The following is a 23,385-nucleotide window of genomic DNA, read 5'->3' as shown; positions in this document are numbered from 1 at the left end:
AAAAAAAAAAAAAAAAAAAAAAAAAAAAAAAAGAAAATAAATGAAAACAAAACCTAAAATATAAAAGGTTAAAAATAGACAAGTTCACTGAATGCAAGCTACTGCTAAAAATTTTGCCAAAGTCAATTCATAGATGAGATGTCCTGACAGAGTTGATAGACACTCAATCCATGTCTGTTACATTTGTTTTAACCCTTGCCTAGAAAATCCCACCATATGTCCTGTGGTGTTCTCAGCGACTCAGGCATTTCAGGTACTAGAAAATATTCCAGATAGTAAGAAAAAGAAATCCTCTTGCAAACATGATCAATTGTGTTTTCTTTTCTTTTTTTTTTTTTTTTTAGACAGGATCTCTCGCTCTGCTGCCATCGTGCCCGGCCTAACATTTTTCACAGAGCTAAGATCTCACTATGTTGCTTAGGCTGGTCTGAAACTCCTGGCCTCAAGGGATCCTCCCACCTTGGCCTCCCAAAGCTCTGGGATTACCAAGGTGTGATTACCACCATGCCCACACAAGTGTGCCATTATTATTATTTTTAAACCAAAGGATATTCTTTCTGTTTCTCAAAATACTAAGAAAATGAGGACACTAGGCTGGGCACGGTGGCTCACGCCTGTAATTACAGCACTTTGGGAGGCAAAGGTGGGCAGATAATTCGAGGTCAGGAGTTCCAGACCAGCCTGGTCAACATGGTGAAACTCTGCCTCTACTAAAAATACAAAAATTAGCAGGCATGGTGGCAGGTGCTTGTAATCCCAGCTACTTGGGAGGCTGCAGCAGGAGAATATGGCTTGAACCCAAAAGGTGAAGCTTGCAGTGAGCTACTGCACGCCAGCCTGGGCAACAGAGCAAGACTTTGTCTCAAAAAAAACACCAAAAAAAAAAACCAAAAAAAAAGACACTAGTCCTCATTTAAGAATACTGGCATTGGCCGGGCACGGTGGCTCATGCCTGTAATCCCAGCACTTTGGGAGACTGAGGCGGGCAGATCACGAGATCAGGAGATTGAGACAATCCTGGCTAACAAGGTGAAACCCCGTCTCTACTAAAAATACAAAAAAAATTAGCCCGGCATGGTGCCAGGCACCTGTAGTCCCAGCTACTTGGAAGGCTGAGGCAGGAGAATGGTGTGAACCCAGGAGGCAGAGCTTGCAGTGAGCCAAGATTGTGCCACTGCACTCCAGCCTGGGTGACAATGTGAGACTCTGTCTTGAAAAAAATTTTTAAAAATTAAATTAAATTAAATTTTAAAAAAAACATTGGCATAATGTTTTCAAATAGCAAGAAAATAATCTCCCTCTAAAATGAGCACATCTCTATAGCTGTAAGAACTCAGGGAACAATACTGCACATTTATTTTAAAGTGGGAAATCCCAGTTACTCTAAATCCCAGTTACACTTGATTTTCATTTGTTTCCTGTGGCTACTGCAATTTAAATGTTTTTTACCTCAACCTCTCTAGCAATGGAAACACACCTGGCTTTACTTCGGTATATCAAGATGAGAACACAGATGAAGATGCAGGTCAAGGCTATGCCAACACCTACAGCAATGCCAGTCATCGATTTTTGGTCCAGATGGTAATATCCTGAATAAACTAGAGGGAAAAACACATTTACTCAGAATCAATCAGAAAAATAAATTATTCAATTTATAATTCTCAGGTACTTGCTTTTCCAAAATTTTTCTTTATCTCATAGGAAAAGTTTTGACGTTGTCAATATCAAAGCAGAAAGGATACACAGTAATCTTTAATCAGTGATTTCAGAAACAGATTTACCTTCCACTATTAAATATTATTTATTTATTTATTTATTTTTTGAGACGGAGTCTCTGTCGCCCAGGCTAGAGTGCAGTGGTGCGATCTTGGCTCACTGCAAGCTCCACCTCCTGGGTTTGCGCCATTCTCCTGCCTCAGCCTCCTGAGTAGCTGGGACTACAGGCGCCAGCCACCGTGCCCGGCTAAGTTTTTTTGTTTTTGTATTTTTAGTAGAGTTGGGGTTTCACCATGTTAGCCAGGATGGTCTCGATCTCCTGACCTCGTGATCCGCCCACCTTGGCCTCCCAAAGTGCTGGGATTACAGGCGTGAGCCACCACGCCCAGCCCAATATTAAAGGTTTTAAATGAGTTTTAGATATCATATTATAGCAATCATGAACATCAATTCATAATTTATAAAACAGGCACAAAACATAGATGTTCCTTGACAGACCCAAGAACAGATTTTATGTCATGCTGCCTTAAAAGCAGATCTGTATGTTGCAGATTCGTTTTCCATTTACATACACTAAAGCAGGGCTTCTCAAACTTTCATGTGTCTGTGAATCACTAGGGATTATGTGGAAATGCCGACTCCGACTCACTAAGTCTGGGGTGGGGTCTGTGATTCTGCTTGTCTGTGGAGCGCTCAGGTGATGTCACGAGGCTGGGCTCTAGACTACTTTGAGTGGCAAGGTATCTGAGAAGCCAATATGAGCCTTGCTTTCCATTTCCCCTGATAATATGGTAGCTACGATGGCTACCTCCTTCCTGTTCTTAAATCTGACTGCCCTGTCCTGCTCTTTTCCTCTCTCATTCTCCTTCTAACACACACACATCCCTGGCACCAAATGACCACTCTCTGTGAAGCTAAGAGCCCTTAATCTGGCCCTGAGTTCAGCGGGCATTTCCTCCATTTAGAGCAGCCCCTCTTCTCCACAAGCCTACTCCCCCAGAGAGAAGGCAAAGGCAGTGTCCAGTCCTGTGCTACAGTGGGCACCAGCTTTTTTGAGAACATATGGACAGCTGTGATGAGTAGAGTAAGGCTGGCTCTTTAAAGATATTTTTTCCAATTGCTTTTCTGAAGAGAGAGAGGGAAAAACAACAACAACAACAAAAAAAACTTTCTCTCCAGAAAGGCTGTTTTTCTGTGGTGAAAACTCTTAATGAAAACCATGCTCTCTTCTTAACTTGAACACCACAACCACCACTGCTGTTTATTTCTGTGAAACCTCCCAGGAAGCCCACGCCCACCAGTTCACGGCTGATGTGGCTCCTCTGTCTTGGTGGATGCACAGCTGGGAGAAGTAGTAACTGGAAACAGTGATTTCAAAATGGAGTTAATTCTGAGGTAATTTTGCCTCCTTGTAGAAGTACCAGGAAAAGCCGTGCAGCTCCATAACATCAGAACCTCGTCAGCAACAACTTAAGGAACCGAGAGCCAGTTTAGGGATATGGCAATTGTAGGAGCAGAAATAAAGTGTAAGGAAGAACACTTTTTTTCTTAAGAAAAATCACAGTGACTATGGCAGTATACAGACCTTTGGCATCAGCAGAATCTAAACGCTTGGGCCTCTGATTTGATTCAGAGGTTTCCTTTGGAAGTACTGCCAGCTCCACAGAATTTGAAAAGGGTCCTTCTCCCACCTCATTGGATGCAGATATCTTGACAATGTACACATTTCCTGCTACCAAGTTTTCTAGCAAAGCCATGGTTATTGCCCCTATAAATACATCAATTACCAATTAAGTGAACACTTATCTGTTATTCTTTCATTCATATTATACAAACACGGTCCTTTATTTTTAAAAATATTTTTCTGATTATAAAGATGACACATATTGTAGAGCATTTAGAAAATAAAGAGAAATATAAACAAAATTACAATCTTCCATTAACATTTTAGTGTATTTTGTGGGTGTGCATAAATATTTGTGAATACATATTTACTGCATGAATTTTTACATATTAAGAGTTTTCACTTAACACTGTAGTATGAATATTACCCCAATATAATCCTTTTCTGTAATTCTGTTTTAGGAGTTCTTAAAAACAGTACACATTTTTGTTTGACTTTTTGTATATATATGTATATATATGTGTGTGTGTGTATAATGTTTTACTCTTTACAGAGATATGAATACAAATAGAATTTGGGACATTTTATTATGGACCATCTGAAACATGCACACAGAAATAATGCTATAAAGAACCCAGTTTCAATAATTATATTCTTATTTTTTAGAGACAGGGTCTTGCTACATGGCCCAGGCTAGACTGGAACTCCTGGGGTCCCCAGTAGTTGGGATTACAGGCACATTCCACTGTGCCAAGCTTTCAATTATTATAATTGGATTTTTAAAAATCCAATGTAAGAATCTTTTTTTAATTGGAAGTGTTTAAACCACTTATGGTAATAGCGGTGACAGGTAATCTTGTTCTTCCTTCCTAAATTAGAACAACATGATTATTTTTGAAAGCATGAATACATTTTTACTGGCCTCATTTTTTTTCTTTTTTTGAGATGGAGTCTTGCTCTGTTGCCCAGGCTGGAGTGCAATGATGCGATCTCAGCTCACTGCAAGCTCCGCCTCCTGGGTTCACACCATTCTCCTGCCTCAGCCTCCTGAGTAGCTGGGACTACAGGCGCTCGCCACCACGCCCAGCTAATTTTTTGTATTTTTAGTAGAGTTGGGGTTTCACCATGTTAGTCAGGATGGTCTCGATCTCTGACCTCGTGATCTGTCCGCATTGGCCTCCCAAAGTGCTGGGATGACAGGTGTGAGCCACCATACCCGGCCCTTTTTTTTTTTTTGAGATGGAGTCTTGCTCTGTCGCTCAGGCTGGAGCGCACTGGCATGATCATGGCTCACTATAACCTCCACCTCCTGGGTTCAAGCAATTCTCCTGCCTCGGCCTCCTGAGTAGCTAGGATTACAGGCACCCACCACCATGCCAGGCTAATTTTTTTGTATTTTTAACAGAGAAAGGATTTCACCACGTTGGCCAGGCTGGTTTCCAACTCCTGATCTCAAGTGATCAGCCACCTTGGCCTCCCAAAGTGTGAGGATTACAGGTGTGAGTCACCGCACCCGGCGTGGCCTAATTATTATCACAGATTTAAGATAAACAGGGAAGAAAATGCACAGTTATGCAGGAACCTCAGAGTACTGAAGACAGGTCTCAGATTAAACTACCAAAATCACCACCAGAAATCTGTGTAAGATCTACTTCTCTTCATAAGCAATTATCATTTGAATTTATATATGATATTTGGTATCTAAAGGTATTTCTCTGTTGCATGACTGCTAAGAAAGATTCCTATTTGGACACTGCCATTACTGGAGGTGCCTTTCTGCCCTTGTTCTGCCACTGCACCAAAGTATTTGTCTTACAAAAACATTCCTACCCTAGGAATTAATTCTAGTGCTAAAGGTGTAATAGAAATTCAACCAGAAAGTTGTTTCAGCACTATGATTGTGGGTGGACATGCACAGGGAAATCTAGCTTTCTTGTGCCGATTTCATTTCATTTTTTCCTGACTCACGGCAACCTTACAATAGCTTCAAAGGGTTTACAATAGTGACAGTTGCCTCCTGGCCAAAGGTAGCTACTGCAGTGCACTTGCTGGACTGTATTTCATTAGGCAAATGAAACGTGGGGTGATCTTAAAGCTAAGGTCATGAGACGGAGGCCACCTCTGCAGGTCACATGGTGTGAGGCAGCCAAACCTCCAGCAGCGATGCCAGGAGCCAGAACACAACTTGTTTTCATGTTCTCTGGTTTCAGCTTGGCCTGAAGAGAGTGTGAGCTACTTGAGTACACAACTGTTCAATAAACAAACTGACCCCTATTTAGAATCAGGAAGAGTCTTTCCACTGTTGCTATGTTTTTAGGCAGATGAATTAAAAAAACAAAGATGTATGGTGACATGTTACACTTAACTAAAAGGAAGAACATTTCCATGTCTTCACAAACGGAGATATAAATAGAGTTTCTGTTTTCTGGTAAAACGCATTTAAATTTTAAAAAGCACTTGGCAAAAACTAATCACTACCAGAAACTAAATCTTTTCACTTAATTTAAGTTTTATACACAGACCAGCAGTACATGTGTGCACGCACTCCCCTTTCCCCCCAAAAAGTATCTTCATTTAGAAAAAAGGGAAACTGTAACATTCTGGTTCCCCTATGAGGACACTCAAAGCATTTCACAAATAATAAAGCGATCTGTCTATATTCTCTCAACAGACTTCTCAATCTTAATTAGTGTGATTATTTCTGCCTCCTGCCTTTTGTATGTGTCTGAATCTTTAGTCAGATAAGGAATCTTAGAAGCAAGACCATGTAACAGGCTAATTCACATCAGTGCTGGTCAAATCTCGTCTTGTAACCAGGCAAGCAATTTCTGACTTGGGGCATGTTACTGAACTGTCTTTTCCTCATGGAGACAATAGTTCCCACCTCATATAATTATTATACGGATTACATAAACTATCATTGGCAAGTATCTGACGCAAGTGTAAATAAAAGTAAGTTTTCTTCCTTTACCTCCAACTCCTCTTCTTCCTCTTTTGGAAGACAGAAAACGTTTTTTCATATTTGGACCATAAGTGTCCATTTAAATTATAAAAGCAAAAGATTTTGGGGTTGGAGAAGTGCCCCAGGATACAATCTCAGATCTTTTTTCTCTCTTCTGTCCACATGTTTATATGATTTTTTTTCCAGATCCACAGCCTTAAATATCACCTATACATTGATAACTAGATATATCTCTAGTCCAAAACTCCCCCATAAACTTAATCCTCCCACTGCTTAACCAGCCTCTCTGCATGGACATCTAAGACACATCTCAAATTTCATACTTTCAAAACCAAAGCCTTGATTTCTCCCACTGATGTGGCTTCTGTTTTTTCTTATGCCCCATATCAATCTACAAGCATATTTTCTTTCAAATTATGTTCCAACAGCTTATTACTTTCACCATTACCGCTCCTGTCCAAGCCCTCATCAACTCTCACATGGGACACCTGCCTATGAAATGGTCGCCCAGCTTCCACTCTTACCTCCTTACAATCCATTTCTCAGGTGGCTGCCAGAGCAATCCTTTCAAAACGTAAACTTATCAAAGGTCTCCAATACCTTCCTCTCTTTTAGAATAAAATCTATGGCTCATGAAGTCTGGTCTACATCTGCCCTTCGTTACCTCCCTCCTTCATTTCTTACTGCCTGCTCTCTCCCTCACTCCAACCTCCCTGGCCTTCTTGCTGTTCCTCTAACATGCCAATGCACACTTCTGCCTCAGGGCCTTTGCACCTCCCCCAGATATCCACAGGATTATGTTTGAATGCCATTTCTTCCACAGGAACTCTTTTACTGCTTCCATCACTTTGTCTCTTCTCCCTATTGTAACTGTCTTTATAGCATTTATGACACTACTTGAAAATGTATGTGTTTGTTGGTTTGTTACCTGTGATACAAGCTCCAATGGAGGTAGGGACTTTGTTTTGTACACTGCGGTACTGCAAGTGCCTAGAACAGACCCTGGCACATCGTCATCACTCAGTAAGAATTAGTTTAATAAAAGAAAATATTCCTACTATTGGTGGTCCAATTCATTTGGCAAATGTTGAGTTAAATGGATTCCTTTATCACAGGGTTTCTAACTTCCAGTGCGAATCTCTAACAAGAGGAAAGGTATATGGTATTCATCAAACTTATTTAATCATGACAAAACTTTTTGAAGAGGGGCATCTTTGTGGTATCAGGAAACTCATAAAGGACAGAATTCATTAATTCCTGAGCAGAACATAATTTCCTTAAATTTTTAAGACTGAGTGCAGTGGCATGATCCTAGCTCACTGCTAACTCCGTCTCCTGGGTTCAAGAGATTCTTCTGCCTCAGCCTCCCAAGTAGCTAGGACTACAGGTGCACGCCACCATGCCCTATAATTTTTGATCCACTTTAAATTACATACAAGTATAATTTCATATCATGTTTCTGCTCAACCATTATCTTACCATGTACTATTTTAGCCACAAATATTATACGCTCACCAGAAACATATTTAAATGTTTTGATTCATGACAAACACCTTGTTCCATTTGTATTAAAATATGTGAATCAAATATATACATAAATATGTATAAACCTACTATGTATAGAAGATTAACAGGTATATGGGAAAGAGAAATGGACACCTTTATTCTTTTTTCCTTCATCTTTTTCTATACCATAACTTTTCCAAAAGCTGCCATAATTACACATAAAAGACATTTTAACTTTTCTTTAAATGCCATGTTATATTCCTTGCTTTTTGTTTAAATGTGACTTAAACTCTGTTTTTCTCTCTCAGAAAAGTAAACTCAATTGCTTTTTACTGATTTATTTGTTCTCTATGAACCTTTGGACTTAGCTATGAAAAAAGTCCTCTACATTTAACGAATGCCAAAAGCTTTTCACAAATGTTTCTTAAAACCACAGCAACTAACATTATTTTTCCTGTGCGCTATTATATAGCTAGAAAGGCTTATACAGAAGTAAAAATCTGTATCTGTAATCCCTTTCACTACTGAGCCATCAGTGAGGCAAAATACTATTTTCTGAGTTCCGTTCCAAAATTACAAATTAATACATTTAAAAGGAGCCAGACAAAATATATATTGCTTCTTTTTTTTTTTCTTTTTTTGAGACAGAGTCTTGCACTGTTGCCCAGGCTGGAATACAGTGGTGCAATCTTGGCTCACTGCAAGCTCCACCTCCCAGGTTCACGCCATTCTCCTGCCTGAGTATCTGGGACTACAGTGCCCACCACCATGCCTAATTTTTTGTACTTTTTTAGTAGAGACGGGGTTTCACTGTGTTAGCCAGGATGGTCTCGATCTCCTGACCTCGTGATCTGCCTGCCTCGGCCTCCCAAAGTGCTGGGATTACAGGTGCGAGCCACTGCGCCCGGCCTTTTTTTTTTTTTTTTTTGAGACAGAGTTTCACTCTTGTTGCCCAGGCTGGAATGCAATGGCATGATCTCAGCTCACCACAACCTCCACCTCCTGGGTTCAAGTGACTCTCCTGCCTCAGCCTACCTAGTAGCTGGGATTTTTAGGCGCCTGCCACCACACCTGGCTAATTTTTTGTATTTTTAGTAGAGACGGGGTTTCACTATATTGGCCAGGCTGGTCTGGAACTCCTGACCTCAGGTGATCCACCTGCTTCAGCCCCTCAAAGTGCTGAGATTACACGCGTGAGCCACTGTGCCCAGCTCTATATTGCTTCTTTTTAGGCAGGTGCAAATGAAGAACTCAAAGAAGTATGTGTTCATGCTATGAAAACTATTAATACTTAGAACACCTCATTAAATCAGGTTAGTTATTTGGTTAACTGCTGTGTCAAGAAATCATTTTGCACTTGAATGACTGAAACTAAATGATATATTTTAAGAAAACTGTGAGGCCAGGGGCAGTGGCTCATGCCTGTAATCCTAGCTCTTTGGGAGGCTGAGGTGGGCGGACTGCCTGAGTTCACGAGTTCGAGACCAGCCTGGGCAACACAGTGAAACCCCCATCTCTACTAAAATACAAAAAATTAGCCAGGTATGGCAGCGTGTGCCTGTAGTCCCAGCCACTTGGGAGGCTGAGGCAGGAGGAGAATGACTTGAACCTGGGAGGCAGAAGTTGCAGTAAGCCAAGATCCACTCTACTTCAGACTGGGTGACAGAGTGAGACTCCATCTCCAAACAAAAAAGAATACTGTGGTAGACTCTAATACTGAGGATCCCAGTGAATTACACCCCCATCGATTCACACCCTTGTAGCCCTCCCGACAGTGGTTCCAGACTTGGCCATGTAGCCTACTCTGCCCAATAAGACATTAGTGAATGTGAGGCAAGCAGAGGCTTGTGAAAGCTTTGTACATGGGGCTTCCTCTCTTCTCTTCCTGACTGTGGAGCCCACTCTTGCTGGTTTTTTGTGTTTTTTTTGTTTGTTTTTTTTTTGAGACGGAGTCGAGTCTCACTCTATCATCCAGGCCGAAGTGCCGTGGCACGATCTTGGCTCACTGCAACCTCTGCCTCCCAGGTTCCAGTGATTCTCCTGTCTCAGTCTCCCGAGTAGCTGGACCTACAGGCGTATGTCACTACGCCTGCCTAATTTTTGTATTTTTAGTGGAGATGGGCTTTCACCACATTGGTCAGGCTGGTCCTGAACTCCTGGCCTCATGATCCGTCCGCCTCGGCCTCCCAAAGTGCTGGGATTACAGGCGTGAGCCACTGCACCCAGCCTCTCTCTTGCCATTTTTAGACTACTCAGAGCCTATCAAAACTGTAATACGGCTGCAGCCTCGTGAGAGACCAACAGAACTACCAAGCTGATTTCAGTCCAAATTGTTGACTCAAAGAATTGTGAGAAAACAAAATGGTTATTTTAAGTTGTAGACTAGTTTGTCAGGCAGCAATAGATAACCGATATAAACATAAAATCATATTGCTGCCAAATACTTAGTACCTTCAAGTCTCTTCAGTGACCAGGAAATCATTTAGTGGGGCTTCTTCTGCTTAATGAAAAATATGAACATGCAAAGATCAAAACTCCAGGTAAAGTTATCATCTGCTTATTTTAAAACTCATAGTTTTATATTACATGCACATAAATATCTTTTAAATTTATCTCTTTAATTGGGTAAATATTCCTCTTGAAAGGTATGACGTATGTGGGAGTGCCTCATACTGCATAGTGTATAGAATATAGCGTATAGGTGGCAACTACATTTCCTGCTTGAAATTCTTCTTCAGCTTTTTATTGGTTGGCAAACTACTCTCTTCTCAGAATGTATGTCTAAATTAAGGAAGTGCCAAAATAATGAAGTTTTACTATTTGTGTGATGGTCCATCTAAAATCTGGCAAATAGGACTTGTCCAACATAAAGATTCAAGATTTAGGCTGGGCTTTGTGGTGTGCATACCTGTAGTCCCAGCTACTCAAGAGGCTGAGATTCTGTCTCCGAAACAAAAAAAAAAGATGCAAGAATTAGAAAAGGATATGATAAAAGTATGCGGTAAGAATCCTAAAAACTTGTTTAGTCCCTTTAGCACTACTAAGGTCTTCTCCCTTAAATCATATCTCCTTCCAGTGTTTCCTTCTCCTGTGCAAGACACACCATGAGAAACCTAAGACTCATCCACAACAAATCTCCCTTCCTTAATCTTCTCTCCCTCCTGTCATCCAAGCTATCAAGTTCTATCAATTTTAACTCCTTCATATCTGCCAACCATCCTATCCTTTCCGTCTTAATCCTCACAATCCTAGTCCAGGACTATCATCTCTTTCCTGGACGGCTACAGTAACTTCTTAACTCGTCCCTTTGCATTAATCTAATCTCCAGTTGGCCTCAATCAAACCTTTTTTTATTTTTCCCCCAAGACAGACTCTTGTTCTTGTTGCCCAGGCTGGAGTGCAATGGTGTGATCTCAGCTCAGTGCAACTCCTCCTCCTGGGTTCAAGCCATTCTCCTGCCTCAGCCTCCCAAGTAGCTTGGATTACAGGCGCCTGCCGTCACACCCAGCTAATTTTCGTATTTTTAATAGAGATGGCGTTTCACTATGTTGGTCAGGCTGGTCTCGAACTCCGGACTTCAGGTAATCTATCTGCCTCAGCCTCACAAAATGCTGGGATTACAGGCGTGAGCCACTGCGCCCGGCCATATCTCTTCTATTAACAAAAGTAACAGTAACCTTTTTGAAACAAACTATTCTTAAAATTGGTGGATGGCTTCCCAATGCTCCTTGAATGAAGCCCAAATCTTTAATTACTTCACACATGAAAATGTAAATTCAAAATAAACTCTAGATTCCCCTTTCCTTTGTTTCTTTAATATTAATAATCTTACTTTTTATCCTTCATGGCAATTTATGATATTTACCTTCACGGTGTAAGACCTGCCACTCTCCTGCAATCCAGGCCTTCCTGGATGCATATAAGATAGTATAGCGGGTCACAACTGTCTCTGGGCCATCAGGGGGTTTCCAAGAAACCAGAGCGGTGTCATCCTCTATCAACGTCACTTTTACTCCAACTGGTGGGCCTGCTGGTGCTGTGCACACACAACAAAATGTTGTATTAGTAGGGTAAAATGGTTTATAAATACTCAAATACCTGGTTTACAGGCTTAGAAAAAAGTTCAGAAAATTAGAAACCATCATAAAAAAATTACAGCTTTCAAAGATCATTAATGATAATGTGAAGTACTATTTTTCTTCTTGTATTTTCATAATATTTAAACATTAAAAAACATAAGATAGTAGATTCCTAGACAGGAGAATCTAAGTTAAAGGGATAGCATTTTTAAGGTTCCTGAAACGTTTTGCTAAATTGCTAACTAGAAATGTTTACTTCCACCAACAGTACCTTGTCCATTAGATATCGGGTTTCACCCCATTAGCACTGATAGTTCTTACTAACATGTATAGAACATCAACTTAACCTGATCTTGGAGGCCAGTGAAAAAAATGCTCCTGACATTAAAACATTTAGTTATTCCTGGAAAAATTGTGAATCAGTGAATTTACAGGGCAGACTTACATCTAATAATATATCTGTGAAAAACAGTAAAATCTTAGAATTTAAATTGACTCCATGTTTAATATACGGTAAAAGTGTGAAGAGCTGCTTTTTAACACATCTCATACGGAATACTGCCAAAACCACAGCAACAAAGTCCTATGGTCACTGTCATAAATGTCCCCTACTTTCTCTCTGTATAATTAAAATAGAGCAGAAATGATGCTTATATAATAGATTATCTAGTCCTTCGTCCTCATTCTAGAGATAAGAAAATGTTGGTCTAGAGACATAAAATATCTTAGCTAAAGCCATGAAAGCTACAGAATCGGTGCTCAATCCTATATATACATTGCACTGTGCACACTATCAAGCTGCTATTCATGCAGAAATGACTTCATTATAATGTGAGCTCCCAAGATCATTAACAAACATTCACTTACTGCCATATAAATTTTTGGCTGTAGATTTGAACAGCACACCTGATTTTTTTTAAGGCTTCTAAAAGGACACTAAATTTAAGCCTACTTGCTTATACAATACACATACTGAGAAGAAAAAATTTAAATATATTAAGAAAAAGAAATTTCAAAAGCCAAAAAATGAAACAAAACAAATACATACATCAAGTGGTAGGTTGCAACTAGAGTAATATCCTACTCAGAATGACATACATATTTTTTAAACATTTCCTCAATTTTTTTAAAAAGGTAAAATCTATAGGGAGCTGTTTTCTTTACCTTCTGGAAGAGTAGAATGGTAGACTACAGGGCTCCAAGGACTGGAAAGCTGATCCACATGTAATCGAACAGCAAATTCATATTTGGTGTTTGGTTCTAGACCCTGAACCAACATGTGAGTTTCTGATCTATAATAATGAGTGATGAAGGTGTTAATGCTGGTAGTATATTATTGTTTCTAAAAGAATGTCAGCATTTCCAAATAGGTAAGGGCATAATGTTATTTTTCATTACCTCCTCATTTTATATGAAAAAATGTTTATACTAAAGAACAATTTAATTGGACTTTTAAAATAATAAATTTGGTATTGTCCTGTAGAAATAAGCCTACCAGTTACCTCTCTTTGACAGCAAACTCGAAATGTCCCAATACAAAGGGATTTTCTCTGAAATACTGGAAGTCAAATCATTCATTCATTCATTCATTCATTAATTCATTCATTCATTCATGACGAGGTCTTGCTCTGTTGTTCAGGCTACAGTGCAGTAGTGGGATCATAGCTCACTGCAGCCTTCATCTCCCGAGCACAAGCAATCCTCCTGCATTAGCTTCCCAAGTAGCTAGGATTATAGGCATGCAACACCATGCCTGGTGATTCGAAAAAAAAATTTTTTGTAGAGATGGGATCTGGCTATGTTGCCCAGGCTGATCTTAAACTTCTGACTTAATCAATCCTCCCACCTCAGCCTCCCAAAAATCATTCTTTTAGAGCACCGTGATGGGCATCTCTCTAACTCTAACCTAGAAACAAAATGACAACTGGCCCTACTTTTTGACTGCCAGCATGAAAACAGTCTCCTTTCTTTCTTTAAACATGCTAAGTTTAGTCACTTGAGAGTAATAATAGCTTCTTGCCCAATCTTGTTGCATGAGGCAAGGAAAACTTAAAAATCACTTATATAAATTAAATGTCAAAAAGTACAGTTTTCAGAATATGGTAAGGATGCAAAACTCCCAGCCATTTCATAAATAACTTAAGTCCTGAAACAAATGCTTACAGGGGAAGCCCAAGCTGGGCCCAAGATGGTAAGAAGTATATGAGTTGGAGGGGGGGCGTGGGGAGGTAAGCAAAGAAAATAACCATTAATAGGAGCTACATACGTTTGAAGGTACAGAACCAAAGAAGCATTCTGCAGGCCAACAGGATTACAGCGGATGGTGTAGTTAATGATTTGTGCAGTGGTGAATGCAGGCCTCCTCCAGTGCAGGAAGATGGAAGATGAGGTGTTAGCCTTCGCATAGAGATGGTGGGGTGGTGGTGGAGGAGGGACCATGCGATCACGAACAGCTATTGAGAAAAACAATGTTAATTTACGATACGACATAACATTTAACATAGAAAGTGGTAAAATGGTAAAATAATAATATCCCACCCTATAAGTTGATTTTAGGTCTTTCTTCCACCAGAGACACATAGTGATCGGGAGATATATCATCCAAAGCTAAACAGCTCTTCCGTGAGTTAAATAAGAAGTCAAAAACAGTCATGCACCACTAAACAACAGGGATACATTCTAAGAAACGTGTTAGGTTTTTCATTAGGTGATTTCATCATTGTGTGGACATCAGAGAGTGCACTTACACAAACCTAGATGGTATAGCCTACTGCACACCTGGGCATTATGGTATAGCCTATTACCCATAGCTATAAAACTCTATAGCATGTTGTACTAAATACTGTGGGCAAGTGTAACACAATGGTCTTTGTGTTTTCAAACATATCCAAACAGAGAAATGGTAACAGGTTGCTCGATGAGATTGTAACAGCAATGTCACAGGTGATAGGTTCACCTCCATTATAATCTTATGGAACCACTGACACTCTGTGGTCCACTGTTGAAGGAAATGTCATTCTGCTGTGTGTGACTACACTACTGATACTTAACAGACTGGAAAGCAGAAGCACAGAGAAGTCAGGCTACTAGCCAAAGACACCGAGAAAACCAGTGGGGGACTTAAAACTAGAACATCCTTCTCAGGAGCAGTACAAGGAACAGCAATTGGAGAGAAACAGCCTCGAGGGAAAAGCAGACTTTAAAAAATTCAATATGTAGATATTCAGTGGTTATTTTCCTCAATTAAATGTCTAATGGTCCTCTGTATGCAAAATGAAAATAAGACTTATAATGCAATATATCTTAAATATTTACTGAGCACCTATTTTTTTAAGATACTTCGGCCAGGCCGTGGTGGCTCACATCTGTAATCCCAGCACTTTGGGAGGCCAAGGGGTGGATCACTTGAGGTCAGGAATTCGAGATGAGCCTGGCCATCATGGTGAAACCCTGTTTCTACTAAAAATACAAAAAAAAAAAAAAAAAAAAAAAAAACCACCCAGGTGTGGTGGCGGTGCCTGTAGTCCCAGCCATTAGAGAGGCTGAGGCAGGAGAATCGCTTGAACCTGGGAGGCAACAAACAAACAAAAAACACAAAAAAAATGAAAACAAAAAAACTATGCTATGCAGCACAGACGATATAAAGTAATTAAGCCACCAAGGCTTCCAAGGAGCAGTGAGACTGTACTTAAAAGAGGAGAAGGAGAAAGAACAGTGTAAGCCATAGTAAAACAAATGGCCATGGCTTTCACTTACACACGCATCCTGGAGTGCTGACGGTCTGATCTGCCTGATAGCCATCTTCTATGTTGTTGTAAGCCAGGAGCCTCACATGATATTTTCTTCTGGGGTCTATAAAGAAACCAATAGAAAATAATTAGGACCAGGTCTTTAGATCTGAGGAAAAGTTCTGAACGAAGCCTTTATAGATTTTGGTTCAAAAATCTTCTGAATGCATAAAAGTTCTCAGTAATATAAAATTACGGCTCAATGACTCAGCAATTCACCTTCATATGACACTGCTGTTGTGACCCATCTACCAATAATTTACAACTTTACTTTACTTAATCTAATTTCAAACAATAACACTACCACAACCACTCCTTCTCCTTTCTCTCCTCTTCCTCCTCCTCTTCCTTAACTGGCAGATAGATTCTTGATTTTAAAAGCCTTGGGTTGCTTGATGGATCATTTGCAAGAGATTACAATTTGTAGAAGTTTTTTGTTTAGGCAGTTATATTTGAGGGCTATTTACTTCAAAGTATGGAAATCAAACTGAGATTGTTTTATTCCAAAAAGCTAAAGAAAATTACAATTGTCATTCTTTAGTACCTTTGAAAATTTATATAACCATGTTTTGCTTAAGTTTTAAGTTTAAATGTGTCCTTTCTACAAACGTACATTCTCAAGTGCGAACTTCACCAAGAAAGATGAGTTGGAGCTCCCTCTACTGGTGTGTGTTAACTATCACAATACTAAAACTAAAGTCCATCCAATGCACATTAAAACAACTTTTTTCAAGGCTTTGAAAAAATAGTTATATATTTTAACTTACATAATTTAAAAAATAATCAAAAAGTTTAATAATAAAAATAAATTTAAGTTAACTGTTTATGATGACATTTAAATACAGAATACTTGCTCAGGGCAAAAATATACAACTCAGGCTGGGTGCAGTGGCTCATGCCTGCAATCCCAGCACTTTGGGAGGCCGAGGCGGGTGGATCACCTGAGGTCGGGAGTTCGAGATGAGCCTTGCCAACACGGTGAAACCCCATCTCTACTAAAAATACAAAAATTAGCCGAATGTGATGGCACATGCCTGTAATCCCAGCTACTTGAGGAGGCTAAGACAGGAGAATCGTTTGAACCTGGGAGGCGGAGGTTGCTATGAGCCAATATTGTTCCACTGCACTCCAGCCTGGGTGACAGCGTGAAACTTGGTCTCAAAAAAAAAAAAAAAAAAAAGAGTACAACTGAAAAATAATATCTTTTCCTATTATACTTCTCTAAATAAAAAAAAAAACACACAAATAAATCCAACATTTCATAAGGAAAAACAATAATCCTTAATAGATATAATGAATCTGGAAAACAACGTGAAATTAAAGGTTAAAAATAATTCTAGAGTGAATCCAAACATTTAAAAATCTAAAAATAGAGGCTGGATACAGTAACTCACACCTGTAACCCTAGCACTTTGGGAAGTCGAGGACAGGAGTTTAAGACTAGCCTGGGCAATACGGCAAGATCACATCTCTATAAAACATAAAATAAAAATTAGCTTGGTGCAGTGGTGCATGCCATAGTCCCAGCTGCTCAGGAGGTTGCAGCAGGAGGACCAGTTGAGCCCAGAAGTTGGAGGCCGTGGTGAGTTATGACTGAGCTACTGTGCTCCAGCATGGGCAACAGAACAAAGCCCCATCTCTAAAATAAACTAACTAAATAAAATCCCAAAATAAAATATAAAGTTTATAAAACTCTCCAAAGTAATATGTTTGTATAAATATTTTAGAAACAGGTATTTTCTAATATTTAATATTAAAATTCATTGAAAGAATTTTCCAAAATATTTTCATTTCCATTTCTCTTTTCAAAAAACTACAAGATGAAAAATTTCTGAGACTTAGAAAACTTCTAACCTTTCTGGATAGAAAGGTAAGAAGACGAATCTAGCATTTGACCATCCTATAGAAAATGTCTTTTGGATACATCATCTTATCTGACTATCAGAAAACGCCATAAGGTAAATGTTATGCCCATTTTATGTACAGGCTGTGATACCAAGGTTTCTTTTGTTTTCTGAGAGAGGGCCTTACTCTGTTGCCCAGGCTGGAGTGCAGTGCAATTACAGTTTACTGCAGCCTCAAACTCCCGAGCTCAGATGATCCTCCCACCTCAGCCTCTTAAGTAGCTGAGACTACAGGCACACACTGCCACACCTGGCATTTTGTGTAGAGACGAAGTGTCACCATATTGCCCAGTCTGGTCTCCAACTCCTGTACTCAAGCAATCTACCTGCCTTGGCCTCCCGAAGTGCTGGGAGTACAGGAATGAGCCACTGCAGCAGGCCTTCAAAGGTGTTAAGGAGAATGTCCAATATGCATGAAGCTGAACCAAGAACTTGTTACTTCCGTGACAAAGTACAGGGTCTCTAAATTTACACAAACACCTGTGCCTCTGTCAAAAGAAGTTTGTCTCCTAATAATAATTATTTTTTTCTTTTTGGACACTGGTTCTCACTCTGCTGCCCAGGCTGGATGGCAGTGGTGCGATCATGACTCATTGCAGCCTTCATTTCCCTGGGCTCGGGTGATCCTCCTACCTTAGCCCCCCCAAGTAGCTAGGACTACAGGCACATACCACCACACCTGGCTAATTTCCCCATGTTGGTCAGGCTGGTTTAAACTCCTAGCCTCAATAATCCACCTACCTTGGCCTCACAAAGTGCTGGGATTACCGGTGTGAGCCAACACGCCCAGCTGAAAAATACTTCTTTATTCTGTCTCTACTCAATTAGAAGAGTGTCTTTAGGAAAGGCTCCAGAATATAAAGGTATTGTACTAGAATACAGGAGATACAGAAAAGGAAGGATAGGATAGATTTGCCCTCAAAGTAGCTCATGTTCTCCACAGGGGGCCAGATATGAATACAGCTATTTCACAGAGAAAGCTCATTTTGATGAGGGTTATGCGTACAGGTGGAGAGATTAATCTTTTTTCTACTGTGCAAACAACTTCAATCAACACTGCAAGAATACATCTCTGGAATGGTTCCATTTGTTAGCCCTAAAATTGATTCCTCAAGTTTTCCCTTCTTCCTTTTTAAAAAATAAATTTCTTATACTAAATTTTAAACCCAGAATTAAACGTTTTTGTTGGTCAGATAGAAACAGCTAATGTGTCCCAAAGAGATGAGAGAACCAAGTTGCTCTTTTAATGCCCCAAGCACTTGGCTACTGCTCACTCAGGACAGACTCACAGAAGGCCCATGAAAGGAGGAGCAGCTCCCCGTCTCCTATTTGGAAATCATCAGGGAGTCACTGTCTCAAGGACCAGGTTCCTTCCCAGGTTATATCAGGCGTACAAGATCCTTTCTACCCAAATAGAACAGTTTAACACACACACACACACACACACACACACACACACACACACACACACACCCCAAAAAACAGAATTACCAGGTTAGGGGCAAAGCTGAGCAGCGGACAATGTGGATTCACCACACCTTCCTTTTTAGCTTTAAGAAATTTGTCTCCAGTCTCAAAATCTAGTGATAATATTATTTTGGTTTGTTAATCCAGAGACTCTGGAATATTCTGGTTCATTCTTGTTCATTAATTTTTCAGAAATGTGACTTCATGTTTGTAAATTTCAGAGTGGAAGTAGGGACCAGAGCCCTCAAATAGTGTTAAGATGAGCACTACCAGGCAGTAACAATGATCAGCTAAAACAGAAAACAGAATAGCTACAGCATTAACAGAATTAAGGATACAGGGTGAAAAACAAAGTTTAGGACCAATATGCTAAATACACGTAAATACACTAAGACTGAACCTCAGCATAAGTAGCAAAGGCAAGTCCTAAAACTTCATAGTTCTGCAAAGACTCTCCGACGCCTAAGGGACACAGCAGAGACCAGGGGCAACACTTTAAAATGCCACAGGGAACCAGTCCCAAGGCCTGTTACAGCCCTTCTTGTGTTAAGCACTGCCACGTCTGTGGTGCTTGGTTACATGAGACTCAGCAGACTTAGGCTACGTGGTTTTGGGGGGAAAGTAGAGTTAGAAAGAACAGCCACAAACAGTGCAGGCCTCCTCAAAGCCCAGCAAGGGAAGGAGGAGAAAGGGAAGACAGGGAAAAGTTGGTTCCAGTTTATTCAAAACTCAACACAAGGAGCATAAAAAATGACTCCTCAATTTTTTTTTTTTTTTTTTTTTTGAGACACAGTCTTGCTCTGTCGCCAGGCTGGAGTGCAGAGGCGTGATCCTGGCTCACTGCAACCTCAGCCTCCTGGGTTCAAGTAATTCCCCTGCTCCAGCCTCCTAAGCAGCTGGGACTACAGGCGTGCACCACCACGCCTGGCTAATTTTTTTTTTTTTTTGTATTTTAGTAGAGACAGGGTTTCACCATGTTGGCCAGGATGGTCTCGATCTCCTGACTTTGTGATTCACCCGCCTCGGCCTCCCAAAGTGCTGGGATTACAGGCGTGAGCCATCGCGCCCAGCCTCATTCTTCAATTCTGGTTTTTTTTTTTTTTTTGAGACGGAGTCTGGCTCTGTCGCCCAGGCTGGAGTGCGGTGGCCGGATCTCAGCTCACTGCAAGCTCCGCCTCCCAGGTTTACGCCATTCTCCTGACTCTGCCTCCCAAGTAGCTGGGACTACAGGCACCCGCCTTGTCGCCCGGCTAGTTTTTTGTATTCTTTAGTAGAGATGGGGTTTCACCGTATTAGCCAGGGTGGTCTCGATCTCCTGTCCTTGTGATCCGCCCGTCTCAGCCTCCCAAAGTGCTAGGATTACAGGCTTGAGCCACCGCGCCCGGCTATTCTTCAATTCTTAATGGTCCTGAGGTGATGACTCAAATGGGTAATATTTGAATTTAGGGTTAAACTTGCTTAAAGATTTAGCAATATATAAAGATGAAGGGTTAGGAAAGAAAGCTCAGATTAATCTAACACAAATTTGATTCATAACAGTGTAGCTCTGGACTGTCAGCTTACATTTACATTCTGTCCCTAGCCAAATGTTCTTTTACTAGGGAGTCACCCTTTGGCCCCAAAATGATCATCTTCCTGACGCACTGCTATGACTGTACTCTCCATCTTTTCCCTGCTGGCTCTAGGACTGGTCTCACCTTCCTTCCAACTTGATTCATTCTCATCACCAGCTCTTCTACTTGGATTATTAGTCACATAAAGAAGAGTCAAGCTGGGCGTGGTAGCTCACACCTGTAATCCCAGCACTTTGGGAGGCCGAGGCAGGTGGACCACGTGAGACCAAGTCAGCCAACATGGCGAAACCCTATCTCCACTGAAAAAACAAGGAATAGCCGGGCGTGGTGGCGGGTGCCTGAAATCCTAGCTACTCGGGAGGCTGAGGCAGGAGAGCTGCTTGAACCCAGGAGGCAGCAGTTGCATGAGCCAAGATCACACCATTGCACTCCAGTCTGGTTGACAAGAGTGAAACTCTGTCTCAAAATAAAAAAGGAACAGTCAGAGCCAGGTCTGGCTAAGAAAGAGTTCGCAGGTATCAACAAACATTTATCAAGAGCCTACCAAAAGTCAGGCACTGCATGAGAGACTCAAGGACTAGAACAACGCAAATCTTGCTTTTAATTTCAATCTACCAAAGAAGACAGGCTGATAAATGAATATTCTATCTGTAAGTATTATTTAACCCTGACAGTTGTATAGACTTGAGCAAGTTTCTTACTTTTCTAAGCCTTGATTATTTTGATTTGGAAGATGGAAATGTTAACAGGACCTCTCTGATAGGGATTTTAAGAATATTAAATGAAATTATGCCCATGAATTACTTTGTAGAGTTCCTATAATTAGTAAACACAAAATATTATATTGCTGTCATGTGAGTAAAGGTCCCTGGGAGAGAAGGAAGTATCAAAAATATGGCAAACTTAACACATTTTGGAATCAACTTTGTGAAAGCTTATCAATATCAAAGATCTCTGTTCGTTCATACAAACAAGATCTAGAGAACAGAATATATCGGCAAATTAGCAACTGCCAAGTACTAAAGCTGAGTTTAACCACTCTCTGTCCTCCCTAATATTCTCTGGTATACAGAGCAGGCAGGCAAAGGTTCCCAAGTGTGTGTTGGCTTGTATATACTATTGAAACAACTGTGTTTTGTGTTTGTAGCCACTAAGAATGCTTGCTGTTTTGGCAACCATGTCAAATGGCATATATTTCTCTAGTGGTATATCTACCTTCACCCACATCTTCCATATTAATCTAATAATCTCTCATCTGCCAACAAAGAAACAGCCCTAATGATGATAAATGCTTTGGAAAACAACTTAATAAATTCCTTTCCTAGTGGAAGAATAGTAAGTCATTTCATTAAAGGGAAATCTGGAAGAGTTTGCGGGCGAGTATTAGAAACAGCAAGCATATAGAAACAAAAATTAATTCAATCTGTTAATAATAATTACATCCCATTTTTACAATAAGGTGTTTCTTACCCTCAATGACTACACTCAGAACAAGACAAAGGCCTATAAAATGAGACTCTCCAATGCCAAAATCTTTTACAGTTGTACTCGTCAACAACTTGCTTAATTCCATTCTAACTGCACACAATCTAACAATAATAGTGCATTAACTGTATCTCTGTGTAACACCTTAAGTAACCTACACTGAAATATGTTTCTAAACACCACACAAAAAACCCCATGCCTTCGTTCAGCACTGTACTTGAAAAACTTGCATTTCTGTTCTCCATCACTAGATGGCATCTGTGTGCCAGTTAGGAGAGTGATGACTCCCTCATCCAGGCATTAAGGAGGTGGGAGACATTCAGATAACAGCTGAAATCCAGTATCTGAGTATCTGATGAATGAGCAAATCAAAACAGTTATGCAGGAACTATGGCAATTGTTTAAGTTTCACCAAATGAAAGGCCTGATGAAATAGCAGTAAAAAGAAGGGCTACCTTGGATAAGTATTTGCTATACCTATAAATATGTCATATAAACTTCAAAAACCTTTGTATTGGCCGGGCGTGGTGGCTCACACCTGTAATCGCAGTACTTTGGGAGGCAGAGGTGGGCGAATCATGACGTCAGGAGTTTGAGACCAGCCTGGTCAATATGGTGAAACTCCATCTCTACTAAAAATACAAAAATTAGCCAGGCATGGTGGTATGTGCCTATAGTCCCAGCTACTCAGGAGGTTGAGGCAGAAGAATCACTTGAACTCAGGAGGCGGAGGTTGCAGAGACCCGAGATCATGCCACTGCACTCCAGACTGAGTGAGACTCCGTCTCAAAAAACAAAACACAATAAAAAAACCCCTCTGTATCAGTTTTGCTTCAATGTCCTCTACAGTGAGAGGATGCTGAGCCAAACGGAAGACAACTTTCCTAATGACTCAGCGCTACTAAGAAGCTAAGAGACAGCCTAGCAGTGGTTAAGAGCTGGGATGTTAAACCCAGGCTGACTGGAATTCCAACACTAGCTTGGTCATTGCTATGAAACTTGGGGAAGTTATTTTTTCTCTCTGTAACTCGGTTACAATCACCTGTAAAATGGGTATAACAATGATAATAGTATCCATCTCATGAAGCTGTGGGGGGGAGGGAAAATAATTTACTTCACATGAAGTGCTTTAAAAGAGGGCTTGAGTATAACAACAACAATAATATACTAATAAAAATATAAAGTGGTGGGGCACGGTGGCTCAGACCTGTAATCCTAGCACTTTGGGGGGCCAAGGCGGGTGGATCAGTTGAGGCCATGGGTTAGAGACCTGCCTAGCT

General features: G+C 40.4%; 1 protein-coding gene across 1 annotated transcript in view; it reads right to left on the bottom strand.

Annotated features, from left to right (window-relative positions):
• PRTG (protogenin) overlaps positions 1-23,385 on the bottom strand; it is a 125,291-nt gene that overhangs the window by 7,121 nt on the left and 94,785 nt on the right. Inside the window, exons 12-17 of the mRNA XM_026455059.1 lie at positions 15,644-15,739; positions 14,154-14,340; positions 13,052-13,179; positions 11,674-11,844; positions 3,302-3,484; positions 1,478-1,598 (exon numbers count right to left, since the gene is read on the bottom strand). Coding sequence (XP_026310844.1) covers positions 1,478-1,598; positions 3,302-3,484; positions 11,674-11,844; positions 13,052-13,179; positions 14,154-14,340; positions 15,644-15,739 — 886 coding nt within the window. The remainder of the gene's footprint in view (positions 1-1,477; positions 1,599-3,301; positions 3,485-11,673; positions 11,845-13,051; positions 13,180-14,153; positions 14,341-15,643; positions 15,740-23,385) is intronic.

Source organism: Piliocolobus tephrosceles, chromosome 6 (genome assembly GCF_002776525.5).
Source record: "Piliocolobus tephrosceles isolate RC106 chromosome 6, ASM277652v3, whole genome shotgun sequence".
Classification (NCBI taxonomy): Eukaryota; Metazoa; Chordata; class Mammalia; order Primates; family Cercopithecidae; genus Piliocolobus; species Piliocolobus tephrosceles.
This window is presented reverse-complemented; position numbering and strand designations above follow the sequence as displayed.